Source organism: Octopus bimaculoides, chromosome 2 (genome assembly GCF_046866305.1).
Source record: "Octopus bimaculoides isolate indiv1 chromosome 2, ASM4686630v1, whole genome shotgun sequence".
NCBI lineage: Eukaryota > Metazoa > Mollusca > Cephalopoda > Octopoda > Octopodidae > Octopus > Octopus bimaculoides.
The window spans coordinates 163,099,075-163,114,074 of record NC_142929.1 but is presented as its reverse complement, the minus strand read 5'-3'; the positions used below and the strand labels follow the sequence as shown (position 1 = coordinate 163,114,074).

Here is a 15,000-nt window from a genome sequence, read left to right as displayed (position 1 = left end):
GATGTAAAACATCGTTTTCATCAGATCCTTTTGTTTCAATACTTGATAGTTTATAAGCTTGAAATCAGTTGTTTTAACCAAGGTCATCTCCAACCGAGCAGACATACAGTAAGCAGGTAGTCGGCTAAACGACTAGCTGAAATCCACAGATCGATAGCTCCGAATATAGTAAAGACTGCTGTTACATTTAACCCTATATTTTTCATGCAAACATTGATTTTTTTTACTTAAAGGAGGAAGGGTAATAGAAAGAGAAGTTATTCCTTTGGAAACCTGACTCTTATGCTTGCAGCAGAACGGAGCCCGTTAAAAACAGTCAAGGACCAGGGAACAGTGTTGAGCCAAAAAATATTCCTTTCTACTCTAGGCACAAACCTGAAATTTTTTGGGAGGGGGCCAGTCGATTAGATCTACCCCAATATGCAACTGGTACTTAATTTATCGACCCCGAAAGGATGAAAGGCAAAGTCGATTTCGGCGGAATTTGAACTCAGAACGTAAAAACAGACGAAATACCGCTAAGCATTTCGCCCGGCATGCTAGCGTTTCTGCCAGCTCGCCGCCTTTGAGCCCCAAAATATTTAAAGTCTACTCCATACACCACACAAAACAAAACAAAATTAAAAGGGTCTATTCAATGGCTTTTTTCTCGCAGCACTTCAAACTGAACACCAATCACATCACTGTTATTAGTCTCGGATGGTTTACGTGGTTTATGAGAACCACCCCTCTGCCACCCCAGACTACACTTATTAAAAAAATCCCTATAAAATAAAGTTATTTATTATATACATAACGTAAGGCTGCAAGCTGACAGAATGCTTAGCGGCATTTCAACCGTCTCTACGTTCGGAGTTCAAATTCTGCTGAGATCAACTTTGTCTTTCATATTTTCGGGGGTTAATAAAGAAATACCAGCTGAGCACTGGGTTCGTTGTAATCAACATTTCCATCTCCACAAAACTGCGTGTCTTGTGTCAAAAATTGAAACCATTATCATAATTATTAAACGATTATAATTGTGTCAAAAGCAGAAAGGATTATACACATAACGTTTTCTTTTTACTGCAGGAGTTTACAAGGACAAAAGAGATCAAGTTTCCAAAATTCGATTTATCACTGATTTTGACAACGATGGAGACAAATGGGTTTGCAAAATTTCTGTTGAAGGTATGCCAGAACCGAAAGTTTACATCTATAAATTCAACGAAGCTTATTCGTCCACTGATTTGATGGGTACAACTTTCACAGTAAGCACTAACTTGATTCTTAAAACTGTTTCTCAAAATCCACATGGCTTGAATTCATCATTGCATGCTAAGAAAACAGTCACCTTTATTCTTCCTCGCTGATTATTGCATAATGTAAGGGCATGCGTGGGGAAAGAGTGCCGGGTATGTTTAGATCTTACTGGAATCTCTCCAGTGAAGCATAAATGTAACCAGGAGAATCACGAAGTAAATGTATAATAAAGTCCGCTTGCTGTCATAGAAAATTAGGATTGTTTAAAGAAAAAAAACAAAAAAAACGAAATGCTCAAGCAATTGTATTGTTCAGCGCCATCTATTGTACATTATTATACACTTACAGAGTGATCGTTCCATCACTACTTCGGCACATTACAGTGATGACTGTGCTTCACCGGGGAAATCCCAATAAGGCCAAAGAGGGTTTTTTCAATTCAGTACTTGCAAAAATAATTAAAAATAATATTAGTTAATGACTAATATTATTTTTATTCTCATCGCATAATTTTTTCAGGTAACTGTTTAAAATGAATTTTTCATTACCTATTCGATGGTTTATAAGACGCACCTCAATAATGCAGATCCTTTTGTTAAAAAAGTCTTTTTGAAAAGCCTGTTTTTCACTGGCAATCGTCACCCATTTACAATCAGGTCATTTTAAAGTCTGATGTACTAAGATCTATAGTGAAATATTAACTGTTTCCCATTAAAAACCTTAAGCCTTTCGTTGCTATATTTCTAATTAAAATTAATCCCCTACATATTTCAGCTAATTTAAAATAGTTTAAATTAGTTCTATAAAATGGTTATAATATCATTTTTGTTTATTTATGAACCAAAGCTTCTTACATAAGTTTATTACGCGATCTTTGTTTCAAAACTCTTAATTGCAAATCAGTACAGGTTAATTCTGAAACATGAAGATATTTAAATTTTGTCATATAAAAACAAAATATAATATAATATAATATAATATAATATATAACATAATATGATATGATATGATATGATATGATATGATATGATATATGAGGTGGTATCAAAAAGTTTCCAGGCTAGTTCTATAACTCGCTGAGAGAACCAGAAGTAACCTTAATGAGGCAGTGTGCAGAGTGACATCGCTGTGTTTACTTCGCAAGTAATGAAATTTATGTTTTTATGATCATGTGTATGGTGTAGTCTGTGATTTTGTCAAAGAGCTAACGTGAAATTTTGCGTTAAACTTCGGAAGTCTGCTACAGAGATATTGAGCATGTTTCAGCAAGCTTACGGCAACGAAGCACTCCACGAAAGCGACCGGTTCTTTGGAGCGCGAAGGATTGGATTCTTCACAGCGACGATACACCCTGTCACCGAGCTCTCCTCACTTGTGAGTTTCTCGCCAAAAACAACATGGTATCGCTTCCGCACCCGCTCTATTCACCAGATTTAGCACTTGCGGAATTCCGTCTCTTCTCGAAGATGAAAAGGCAGCTCAAAGGTTGCCGTTTTAACACCGTTATCGAGATGAAGAGAGAATCGCGAAGGTCCTCGACTCGGTTACAGAAAACGACTTACAAGCCAGATTCCAAAAGTGGCAGGTTCGCTGAGACCAGTGTATTGCTGTGCAAGGTGGACTATTTCGAAGGAGTTGATGTTAAAACTTAGGTAAATAAGTTATTTTTCATAAAACATAACTACTCCGGGAACTGTTTGATACCACCTCGTAGTATAATATAACATAACATAATATAATACAATAATATAACATTACGCAGTATAGATTACTAAGTTCCCACTATATTTGTGATTAAAATACTTTCACTTCATTCGGTTTCCCCTCCTTTTTCTTTTTTAACATTTTGCAAAGTGATTCGGCTTCAACTAGATTAGAATAAACAAAAGTTGTCAATAAGTTTTGAGTCATGCGGATTACTGATTAGATCCCTGTTCTGAAAATTCCAAAAGAGAAATATTTTAATGATTTCACTTCAGACATTTTCTGGAAATTATAGCTTCCATTTCTGCGGTCCGACATTGTTTACACAGCCAGAAATTGAAACAGACAGTTCAAAGATCAAGTGTTATACTTGATGCATTTTTTTATTTGTTGCATTCGAAAATCATTGAAGTTTAGAGTCTCTGTTACTAAATATGATGCTTATATATTTAAAAAGAACAGAATGTAAGGGTTCGGAGAAGATATCCAAAATATTCAAAGAACATAAATTTCACATTGCAAAAAGATCGGAGAGTCTTCTGTCATTTAATCATAAACATTCTACATCTTATTGGTATATTTTTAAAAAATGAGGTAGTATGATTATTATTTTCTATATAAGATCATTTATAATTTTTTTTATTATATATTGATTACATTTCATTTTAGGATAATTTGTTATAAAAACTGATAAAAACTGAAGTATGGTCCTGTCAGCCATGTAATCCTCATTGTCATCAAATATTCTTAAAATCAAAAGAATAATTTTCTTCACACACAAGATCATACTCTGTGCCCTCAAAGTTATTGTTGTTATATGTTTTGAATGACTGTACAAGTGTCTCTGTTTTAATCATATCACAAGTAGTTTGACCTACTGGTTATTGTAGGCCTCTTGATTTGATAGGATTTGAGGTCGTTACTTAATTGCCATGGAGTGCAGTCCATTTATTCCATTCTTCACTCAAGCAATCCTCAAACGCAATTTTTTAATTGATACATCAAGGAGGTTTGGTTGACATGTTAATGTTCCTAGTGTAACGATAATTTTTACTTTTAAGCTATTTCCTTCACTTTTATTGGCCTTTGTTAAGTAAGTCAAGTACTGGTCCTATATAAAAAGCGACGGCTCTTTTGGGGATTCCATCAGGGTGCTATAAGCACAACTTTTCAAGCCACTGCTCTATCCATCCATTCTATAAGGTGAACATGATTAACAAAATGAGTCCTTTGATTAATTTTTTTGTCTTTAGTTTTATTAAAGATAGTAATTTGGGCTATCAAAAAAAGTCAGTTATGTCGTATAAGTAAGGAATCAGACATCAGTAAAACTTCATCCATGTTTGCAATCTATCTCATTTCAAAATTGTTTTTCTTTTCTAAAGTTTATAATATATTTGTGAAACTCAAATATTTTGCCCTCACACTCCACATACATTTGTGTTATTACTGTACTAGATCACGCCACTAATCCATTCCATTACGTAAATCTATCATACCACCCCTCAGTTCTTGAAATATTCTCACGCTCTTTTGCAATTAATTTTGCTTTAGTATATAAGTTATTTGTGTGTGTCTGCGGAAGTTATGCTTCGGTTTCACTGCTTGCTGGAATAGTTGTTCTTGTTTTCGGCAGTTACGTATAATTATCTTATCTGGATGTGATCCGAAATGTTTTCTAGCAGGTCCGTTACCATTTCCGTGTCAAATTTTATTAATTGTAACTTATCAACAATTGTAAATATTGTATCTTAAGCTAAATTGTTTTATGAAAAAGGTCTGTCTCAATTGTGTTATAATAAAAGAAGATCGTTTCTGCCAATTAAATTTTATGATGACTGGTGACTTCCAACTAGTGAAACAGTGGAACTGTCGCAGTTCTACGTGATGTTAGGCATAGAACCGGCCGCTAGTTTAAATGTATTGTCAAGAATTGTCACGTAATTTTTTTCCTAGGTGTTATTTTATATGAAGTACTATTGATATGTGTTGCAAACCTTGAAAATACTAATATAATTCGAAAGCAATTTCGCAAGAGAGATGACTGAAGTTTACTTTGTTGAGCTATGCGGCCCTGAACCACCATTTGCCAATAATCCAATCTTGTTGCTGAGTTTATAAAACGCAAACTGATGTTCAGGGATATGTTTTTTTGAGAAAATAGCGTCTTTTAAGCTGCCATCAAAATATGGTAAATATATTCAACCAACCTCTTATTTTGTATACTGTTGTGCCTCTGAACTAATTCTAAGTTAATACGTCAAAAAATTAATATTGTTCATCTTCACAGTAATCTTTTTCTCTAATCTGTCTCTTTGTTCATCTTCAGTGTGTGGTAACGAAAGTTGCTGACAACAAAATACAGGAGACCATTACCGAATGGAGTGACTCGGAGGTTATAACAACCAGAGAAGTCCAAGATGATGGTACCATGACAGTTGTAAGTAACATGGCTGAGATATTTCATTTATTGGGTTATTGATTTATTGTTTTATTGATGATTTACTTAATGGTTTGGTTGATTAACTACTTAATTAGCTAGTATTAACAGATAATTATTTAGCAAGTTACTTAGATAATCAGTTATTAGTTAATTAAGATGTTAGTTAATTAATTAAGTGAAAACGTGAGTATTTAGTTAGATAATTAGTTACGTAATTTGTGAATTACTTAATAAATTAGCTTAAGTTAGTTAATTAGTAAGTGTCTAAGTGAGGCAAAAGATCATTGCAGACACACTTTGGTTGCAGTGTGGTACATAGGTATCATCTGCTAAACAACAGTTGCAAAAACAAATATATAAACTAAATGAGTAACGAACTGGGATAGAAATATTCTGCATAACTCATTATTTAATGTTCTAGATGCAGCGTGTCTGAAATCGAGACAGGTTAGTTTCGCTTGAATCCGTTTGATCGCAGACCTGCTCGATCAGGCTAGAAAAAAAAAGAAAAAAAGAGAAAAGAAGGAAACCTAAGGAATCGAAGAGAAGAGACAGAAGTTTATTATCGATTCAAACAACGTTCGATAGTGTCTGTTGGCTACAGCTGTCGCATTTATCCATGGAACAGAACTCTATACATGATGCAAACAGCAGCATGAAAGTTAGAGAGGAGATCCTTGAAAAGTATTGTGACTTGAAAAGATTCACAGTCAGCAAAATTGCATAGCTAGATCGCAACTGAACATCTGACCAATGGCTTTCTGCCTATTAGGGTAAAGTTATGCATGGTTATGTCAGAAAACTTCAAAATGACAGTAATGTATACAATATAACAAGCGTTATATTAACTCTCGTTTAAAGGAAAAACTTTTGCAATTTGGGAACAGAAAATAATAATAATAATAAACTACATGATGCACAAAAAAGATATGCTTCAGTATCAGATGTAATAATCGGTGCAAACTCTGAAGATTTGATATTGAGGCTGTGACCCACAATATAAGCAGCTGTCTGGAAATATCTTCCCGATGCTATATGCTAACACACAACAGTTAATCCTGGTATACTCTGGAATGTTGTATTAATCACATAAACTATCACCAAGCACACCTCCAAAATGGATATGACGCATATTTAGCAACCTTCCTCAATGCCCGTAATCAGTACTAAAGAACATCAATACTGACCATATTGGATCTGTTCAAATGAGGGTTGATCAAAAGAGACTCAGATCACGTGAATTCTGGTAAATAACTAATAGAATACTCAACTGTGGCAAACGTATTCCTACAATCATGAATGGATCTGAAGCAATCTCATCATCTTCTGCCAAAGCCCCAAATCTTGCAAAAGAAACTTATTTGCTAAGAATTTCACAATTTTTTGTCAGTGAACAGGTCACAGTTTCGAGCGACGAAAAATTTGACACCATATAACGAATAAATGTTTAAGTGAAGTTAATGGTCTTTGTATGTTTCTGAATGGCTAACTTGTGCCTTCCACAGTACAATCACGTTTATTTTTTACCTTGAAATTTAAGTCAAGACGTTTTCTAAACTCATAAACGATCTTGATGTGTAAAAAGCAAGTGACCTAGATAAAACACCAGTCATCGTGTTGTAAAGCCTCTCTTCTGGTAAATCTAATAGATCGTTGTCTCAAGAGGAAATACCTTCCTTGCTTACGGAAGAGGTTTGTAGTTTTTCCAGTTTTTCAAGAATCTAGTAACCGTTTCTTTCCATCTTACTGTAGGATAAATAGCCTATTGGGCATTAGAATAAAGTTGTTTAAATCTTTCAGCAGTGAGTACATCATTAACCACTTGAATAAAGTCAAATTCTTGAGATAAAAAGAGAGCTAAGATGAAAATTCGGAAACTAGTCTGGATGCATGAAGATGTCCGCAACTTGGATAGCAAGACTAGAAAGATATAAAACAAAACATCACTGGAAGCTTAAACATCAACAGTGACACCAACAGGATCTATGTCAGATGGAGAAAAGCGTGTTAAAACAATTTCAAACAGCCTTAGAGCAAAGCATTGTATCTCATAGAGAACTTATATTGAAAAGTGAAGAGAGAAAGGAACTACATAACATGTATATTCAAAAGTGAAAGCAATAGTATCTTGAGGTTACGCAAAGAATTTCTGTATAGAGATTCTGAGTGTACAACAATTCCTTGTGACACAAGAAGGGAAGCTGAATTGACAAATCTGAACACTATCGTGGAAGAGAAAGATGTATTATAATAACAGAGAGTTATGCATCAGTGCAGGCATGGTTGTGGGGTTCAGAAACTCATTTTGCAAACCTGTGGTTGTGGGATTGACCTTACAGCTTAGCTCTTTAAGCAAGTATTTTCTGCTATAGCTTTTGGGCGTACACACACACAAACACACACACACGCACACACACACACACACACACACACACACACACACACACACACACACACACACACACACACACACACTCACGAGACGAGTTTCCACATACTTTACGAAAACTGCCATGCAATTGTCTATTGCACTACAGTGCAAGTCAGTTACAACCTCTGTCTTATATTGGATTAGTTGCAAACTCTTTCAAAAACAGATTTAGTCAATACAGGAATTCGCTTCGTAACCCTAGAAGAAAATACATGATCACACCATCGTCTAAAATATGTTGTTTGAATTATTACACACCTTTCAAAATCCAGTATAAAATTCTATCACATGGTAAGTCTTATGTACACAAATCTTTCCAAATCCGCAGTTCGTAATCAAATTCCAATTGATCAATAAACAACCTGAACTAGTCAATTCTTTCAGTCTTAAGGCATCTTAAATCTTGAAATATTTTAAACCTGTCGTTATATCAAAGGAGAAATTTCTTTACATCTTCGCACAACCTTATAATCCACCTCTAAACAACATACACATTACAGAACTTATATTACTTCTACTTATAAACCCCAACTACTGTTTATGTATGTATATATATATATATATATATATATATATATATAAGTGTGTATGCGTGTGTGTGTAAGAATTAAAACGCTTTATATATTTATGTATTTTAATATATTGTAATTTAAAGGATGCATGTATCTGCATTCACTATATATCCTTAATACGTTTACAACTGTAAATGAACATTTTTGCAATGCCTGTTGTGACAGCCACATGCGACCCTCAGAATTAGCCATTACAAGAATTTAACGAATATGGGTGTTAGAAATCGGAAACTGCCTCCGTTACTGGACATTTCAACAACAATGTGCATACATTATTTACATTATTTACATTTCAGGGATATTGGTCCTCATCTTGTTTGTTTGTTAACACAACATTTCAGCTGATATACCCTCCAGCCTTCATCAGGTGTCTTGGGGAAATTTCGAACTTGGGTTTTCATTCTTAAGTTATTTTTTGATATTATTATTATTATTATTATTATTATTATTATTATTATTATTATTATTATCATCATCATCATCATCATCATCATCATCATCATCATCATCATCATCATCATCATCATCATTATTATTATTATTATTATTATTATTATTATTATTATTATTCTATCACGCTCTTAACCACTACGCCATATGCCCATGGGCATATGGCGTAGTGGTTAAGAGCGCGGGCTACTAACATCAAGATTCCGAGTTCGATTCCAGGCAGTGACCTGAATAATAATAATAATAATAATAATAATAATAATAATAATAACACCGAAAAATACCTTACGAATGAGAACCCAGGTTCGAAATTTCCCCAAGACACCCGATGAAGGCTGGAAGGTATATCAGCCGAAACGTTGTGTTAACAACAAACAAGAGGAGGACAAATATCTGTCAAATGTAAATACTGTAAATAATGTACATATATCGACATTATATTTTCCTAACAAGAATGGGTGACTGTGACCTTAAATCTCTATGAACATCGTGCGAAATCCAGATTATTGTACTGAAGCAACGTCACGAGCAAAAAAACAAAAATACAAAAGAAAAAACCCCAATCATCTCGTGTTAGTTTGCAAGCACGGCGATGAAAACGTTATTAGGATACCCAATGAATTCGAAGAGAGATATGAAACAAAGGCTTAAGCGATTCTCTCGTTTAAGAATGTTCGAAAATTATACTTAAAAGTGCAACAAAGGTTTGTTTATTGAAAAGGTTGCACTGAGACACTTCAAAAGAGAAACATAGCTGGAGACGGAATAAACTACGCTAAAACCCTGTTACCGACAAGTTAATAACATCACGCTTTGGAACTTCCACGAAGGAACTTCTACACAAAGGAACTTCTACACAAGGGACAAAAAGCATCAGGTAACAACAAACGTAGTCTAAGCAGACCCCCACCAAAAAAACTCCCCCAAAAAGCAAAGCAATAAACAAAACAAAAAGAAACAAAACTCAGTAATCTAAAACTCCAATCCAGGAGAAGAAAGGTATATATATATATATATATGGCACGATCAGGCTCAGACTTCGATCACGTGACCATAATAGTACCAACTATAAGCAAGCATGCGCTGAAGCAGTGTGACAATAATAGATATATGTTATAGCGAAAGTGCAGATAATTTTTGACTTATCCTCGTATATATAACCGGTGGTTAGGGCAGCGGATGCGCAGCCTTAGGATGGCGGTTTCGATTCCCAGACCGGGCGTTGTGAGTGTTTATTGAGCGAAAACACCTGAAACTTACGAGGCTCCGGCAGGAGGTGGTGGTGAACCCGCTGTATTCTTTCACCACAACTTTCTCTTACTCTTACTTCCTGTTTCTGTTGTACCTGTATTTCAAAGGGCCAGCCTTGTCACACTCTGTGTCCTGCTGAATCTCCCCGTAAACTACGTTAAGGGTACACGTGTCTGTGGAGTGTTCAGCCACTTGCACGTTAATTTCACGAGCAGGCTGTTCCGTTGATCGGATCAACTGGAACACTCGTCGTCGTAACCGACGGAGTGCCAACAATATATATATATATATATATATATATATATATATATATATATATATATATATATATTAGAAATCATAGATTTCTAAATCTCTCAGAGAGGCTTAAGCAGTAGTGATGCGATAAAGTAGTTGTATACTGCCAACTTAACGTGACAGTCCCAATAAGGGAATATACTACTGCTATTTAGCCCTAGGAAGCTGGACCGTTTCCTGTTGGCCTTTACACATTTCCTGTGTCCTTATCTTTGCGAGGGGGAGACAAACTCCTAGGAAATGTGTCAAGGCCAACAGGAAGCGGTCCAGCTTCCTAGGGCTAAATAGTAGTAGTATATTCCCTTATTGGGACTGTCACGTTAAGTTGGCAGTATACAACTACTTTATATATATATATATATATATATATATATATATATATATATATATATATATATATATATATATATATATATACGTACGACTACATTTTAAGAATTTAGTCAGGCGGAAGGGTAATGCTCATCCTTTTCAGGGTCGTCAAGATTGGTGAAAGGATGAGGAAGGATATGCACAAACGGAAAGCCTTGTCTTAATGTTTACAACAGGGTAGAGTTCGCTAAGGACACTCGAGGACCAAGTGTCGCTGTTAACGGATGCTAACACCGAGAATAAGGTGTTGCTGTTAACAAGTTAACGGGTTAAATCTACAATACAAATTAAACCAGCGTGAGATTTGAACTTAGAATGTCAAGAGCCAGAATACTGGAAAGCATCACTGTCCAATACTCCAGTGATTTCACCACTCCAATGCCCTAGACTAATACAAAATTTATTGACCCCGGAATGAGGAAACGCAAAGTCGGCCGCGGTAGGATTTGAACTCAGAATGTGAGAAACCAGCATTTTGTTCCACAGAATTTCGACCCCATTTAAATACTAGAACTACTGAGTAGCGTATCGCAACAAAAACCTGGAGGAGAAATACTCTATATAAGAAAAACAGAAGTAGGTAATGTATCGGTATGCTTCCCGTAAACTGAAGGATGATGCTAATATCAAGAAATGTAACATTTTATGTACATTAACATAAACGTTGGTCACTTATTAAAAGTTATTCTTATGCGCTCGAAGAGCTGCATATAGCTAAAAATTATCAAATGCACAAAAGGGAACGTGAAGAGCTTAAAAAAATCTGCAAGACGGGGGCTTGAAATATCGATTACGTCACATATTTAAAGAGGATATTCTACAGAATGTCGTAAATGTATTATTTTCCCAAGTGGCATAATGCTGCAATTTAAAATAACATTTAGCATCATCTGTAGGAAGGAGTACTCGAAAATATTTCTAAATGTAGAAAATATTTCTTATACTGAATGCATACATCGTTCCAACAGAAGGAAAACTGTTTCCATTAAAACTTCTGCAAAATGCAAATATAACAGATCTAATATAGTTATTTGTGATAAAAAAGGTAAAAAGAATAAACAAGAAAATTGCAGCAAAGCTGCGTGATAGTGGTATCAGACAAGGCATGCAGACTACCATATCACTTGTTAGACATTCACATTCCGTCCTTTATTCTTCTCTTCTGTTTTATTTTGACATGCGCATTGCGTTTTTCTTTTTCTTTTCTGTTTTACGAATCCATTATGCACATGCGCATTGCGTCTTCATAGTCTCTTTCCAGTTCCTACTCGAAACTGTTTATATATCACAACCATCTCATGAACTGGTGTTCGTGAAGGGCGCTCCGCGTTCCGATGGTTGTAGAAAAAGGAAGTTATACATATTTGAAGTTAGTAGCCCTACAGATGTGAACATTTCTTTCAAAATATGCGAGAAAGATAACATTTATAATCAATTGTCTCGAAACCTACTGTTTCTCAAGTCAGTTTACAATTTCATATTTATACTTACAATTATTGGTGCAGTAAATATCTAAGTGGAATTCTTGGAAAGCTGGCGCTTTCAGCCTAAGAAAGTAATCTGCTGTCACGCGTTTGCAGTTACGCACTGTAAGCGAAATAGTAAAATATATGCAAAACTTTATAAAAATTCATCATGCAGTTTTCACTATAGTCATCTGAATTCCAGTTATGGAGCACTATTTCTGTCTTAGAAACTAGCTCCGTCAGTATAAGAAGAATACATGCATGTATAAATTGGTCTGTTAGAACGACGAGGACCACCAAGTTATCTCATAAAGATGACTGATGATTTGATTTGCGCAGTGACTTTGTTTTAAGTGAAGAGCTGCGCATCGTTAACCTCGCCCTCTCACCCGTGACCATCTTCTACCCAGTAACAAGAGCAGGTCAAGACGATTGAATATGAAGATGAATGCAGTGGAGGTCTTATTTGCTTCATCTTGTTCCCTGCATTCCACATTGCTTTGCTGCAACCGCCCTTCTCTCCGCTGGACCATGTAGGTTTCTTCCGCAGTCTGCCTAAAAGTCTTCACATACATACATACATACATACATACGTACATACATAAATACATACATACATACATACATACATACATTCATACATACATACATACACTTCCAACAAGTTTATAAAATATTTTCTTGAGCATTTTTTCTTATAAATATTATAATTATGTTTTCTATTTCAGGTGACATCTTGTAAAGGTGTGTCATTTTCATCAAAGTTTACAAAAGTCTGAAAATACATCATACCTTCGGCATGAAGGAACTGTACATCAAAAGAACCAACAAATCATTTATTTCAATAATGAAGACTCTCTTTTCTTTCTCTCTCACGATCTCTTTTTGCATTTACAATTACCATACGTTTATACATACATATATACATAAATGCATACATATATATATACATATATAGATATACATAAATGTAAACATACATGTGTGTGTATGTGTGTTTGCGCGCGCGAGTTTATATGTAAACACGGCAATAATAATGAACGGAAGGCAGAGTATCCAGTACTAGAGTTAGGGGTAGCCGGACTCCAAAATTCGCTGCATCTCTGGTTTTCATCATACATAAGACATATATAATGTGGACCACAGCGTTATCTTTTACTAGATCATACAAAAATGTACATACATACATGCATGCATGCGTACATAATACATTCATACATACATACATATTCTTACCTATCTATCCTGTCTATCTATATGTATATATATACACACATACACATATATGTGCAAATACAATACGTGTGCGTACGTATGTATTTTGTACTAATATGTGTGTGCATGTTTATACACATATACGCACATATATATTTGTGTGCACACACACACACACGCACATACAATCACATACATACACATGCATGAATATGTATATGAGAAATTATAAGGAAAAGTTTATATCGTTTGTTCCCTACGAGTTTCACCTTTGTGGCTATTTTCAAACCAAATCTACTTAACTGATTTGTCAAATTTCGTCATAACCCTATGACCTTATTATGACAATGCGTTCCTTGTGTACATTTTCCCTGCTGTCAGTCACTTCTTGTTCTACGTTCGTATTTCGAAGTCTAATAGTAGATTTTTTTTTCGTATTTTGCTACTGATATCAACATCGCGTATGTGCATGTATATATGTGCATATATATATATATACATACATATATATATATATATATATATATATATATATATATATATATATATATATATATATATATATATACACATATATATATATATGTATATATATATATATATATATATATATATATATATATATATATATATATATATATATATACACACACACACACACACATATGGGCATACACATGCATACACACATATACTCACATACATGCACATCTACATATATGGACATACACACACAGATATACATACATACATACATACATATATGTATATATATATATATATATATATATATATATATATATATATATATATATATATATATATACGCATATGTCCAGTGTAACCTATGTCATTCTTTTGCTTCACCTTTATATCCCTTTTATCCTCTTATCTTCTTTCTTGCCTTTTTTTCCTCTCCCCTTCCTTAGCCAATAAGCTATTGAAAGAAAGTCACCCCGCCAATCAAAGTGCATTTAAAGCAAATTCAGTGCATGCGTACCTATTCGCCTGAAGATCGGAAACGAAGCACCGGTAGTAGCAACTCGGGCACACTCAACATTCAGTAAGAAACACACACACACACACACATGCGCGCCCACACACACACATGCGCGCGCACACACACACACACACACTTACATATACTTACATATATATGTGCACACATACAAATATAAATATATGCACACATACAAATACAAATATATGCACACATACAAATACACACACACGTATACACTTAAAAGTATTCAAGCTATACAATCAGTAAAATACTGTATATGTTTTATGCTAATCTGGTTTATTCTTTTGATGCTAAATATACCTACTGTCAGTTCATCTAAATAAAGATCATTATCGGAATTGTTTGTTACATTTTTTTATGAACTTCTAAAAGTTTGTTGTAAAAAGTATAATCATGCAACACATGTAAACTTGTTGGTTCCTTGCTTCCATTTCGTATTTGCTCGTAATGACCGAGAGGGTAAAATCATGAACGAACTCCAAAAATACTTTTTTTTCTTCCGTATTAAATCTTTTGTTTCATGTCTTTCTACA

The 15,000-nt window shown here is 34.6% G+C and overlaps 1 protein-coding gene across 1 annotated transcript in view; it reads left to right on the top strand.

The window, feature by feature from the left end:
• LOC106867513 (uncharacterized) overlaps positions 1-14,805 on the top strand; it is a 26,335-nt gene extending 11,530 nt beyond the window's left edge. The window contains exons 2-4 of the mRNA XM_014912400.3: positions 1,072-1,250; positions 5,276-5,386; positions 12,957-14,805. Coding sequence (XP_014767886.1) covers positions 1,072-1,250; positions 5,276-5,386; positions 12,957-13,007 — 341 coding nt within the window. The 3' untranslated portion in view covers positions 13,008-14,805. The remainder of the gene's footprint in view (positions 1-1,071; positions 1,251-5,275; positions 5,387-12,956) is intronic.
• Positions 14,806-15,000: the final 195 nt, after the last annotated feature.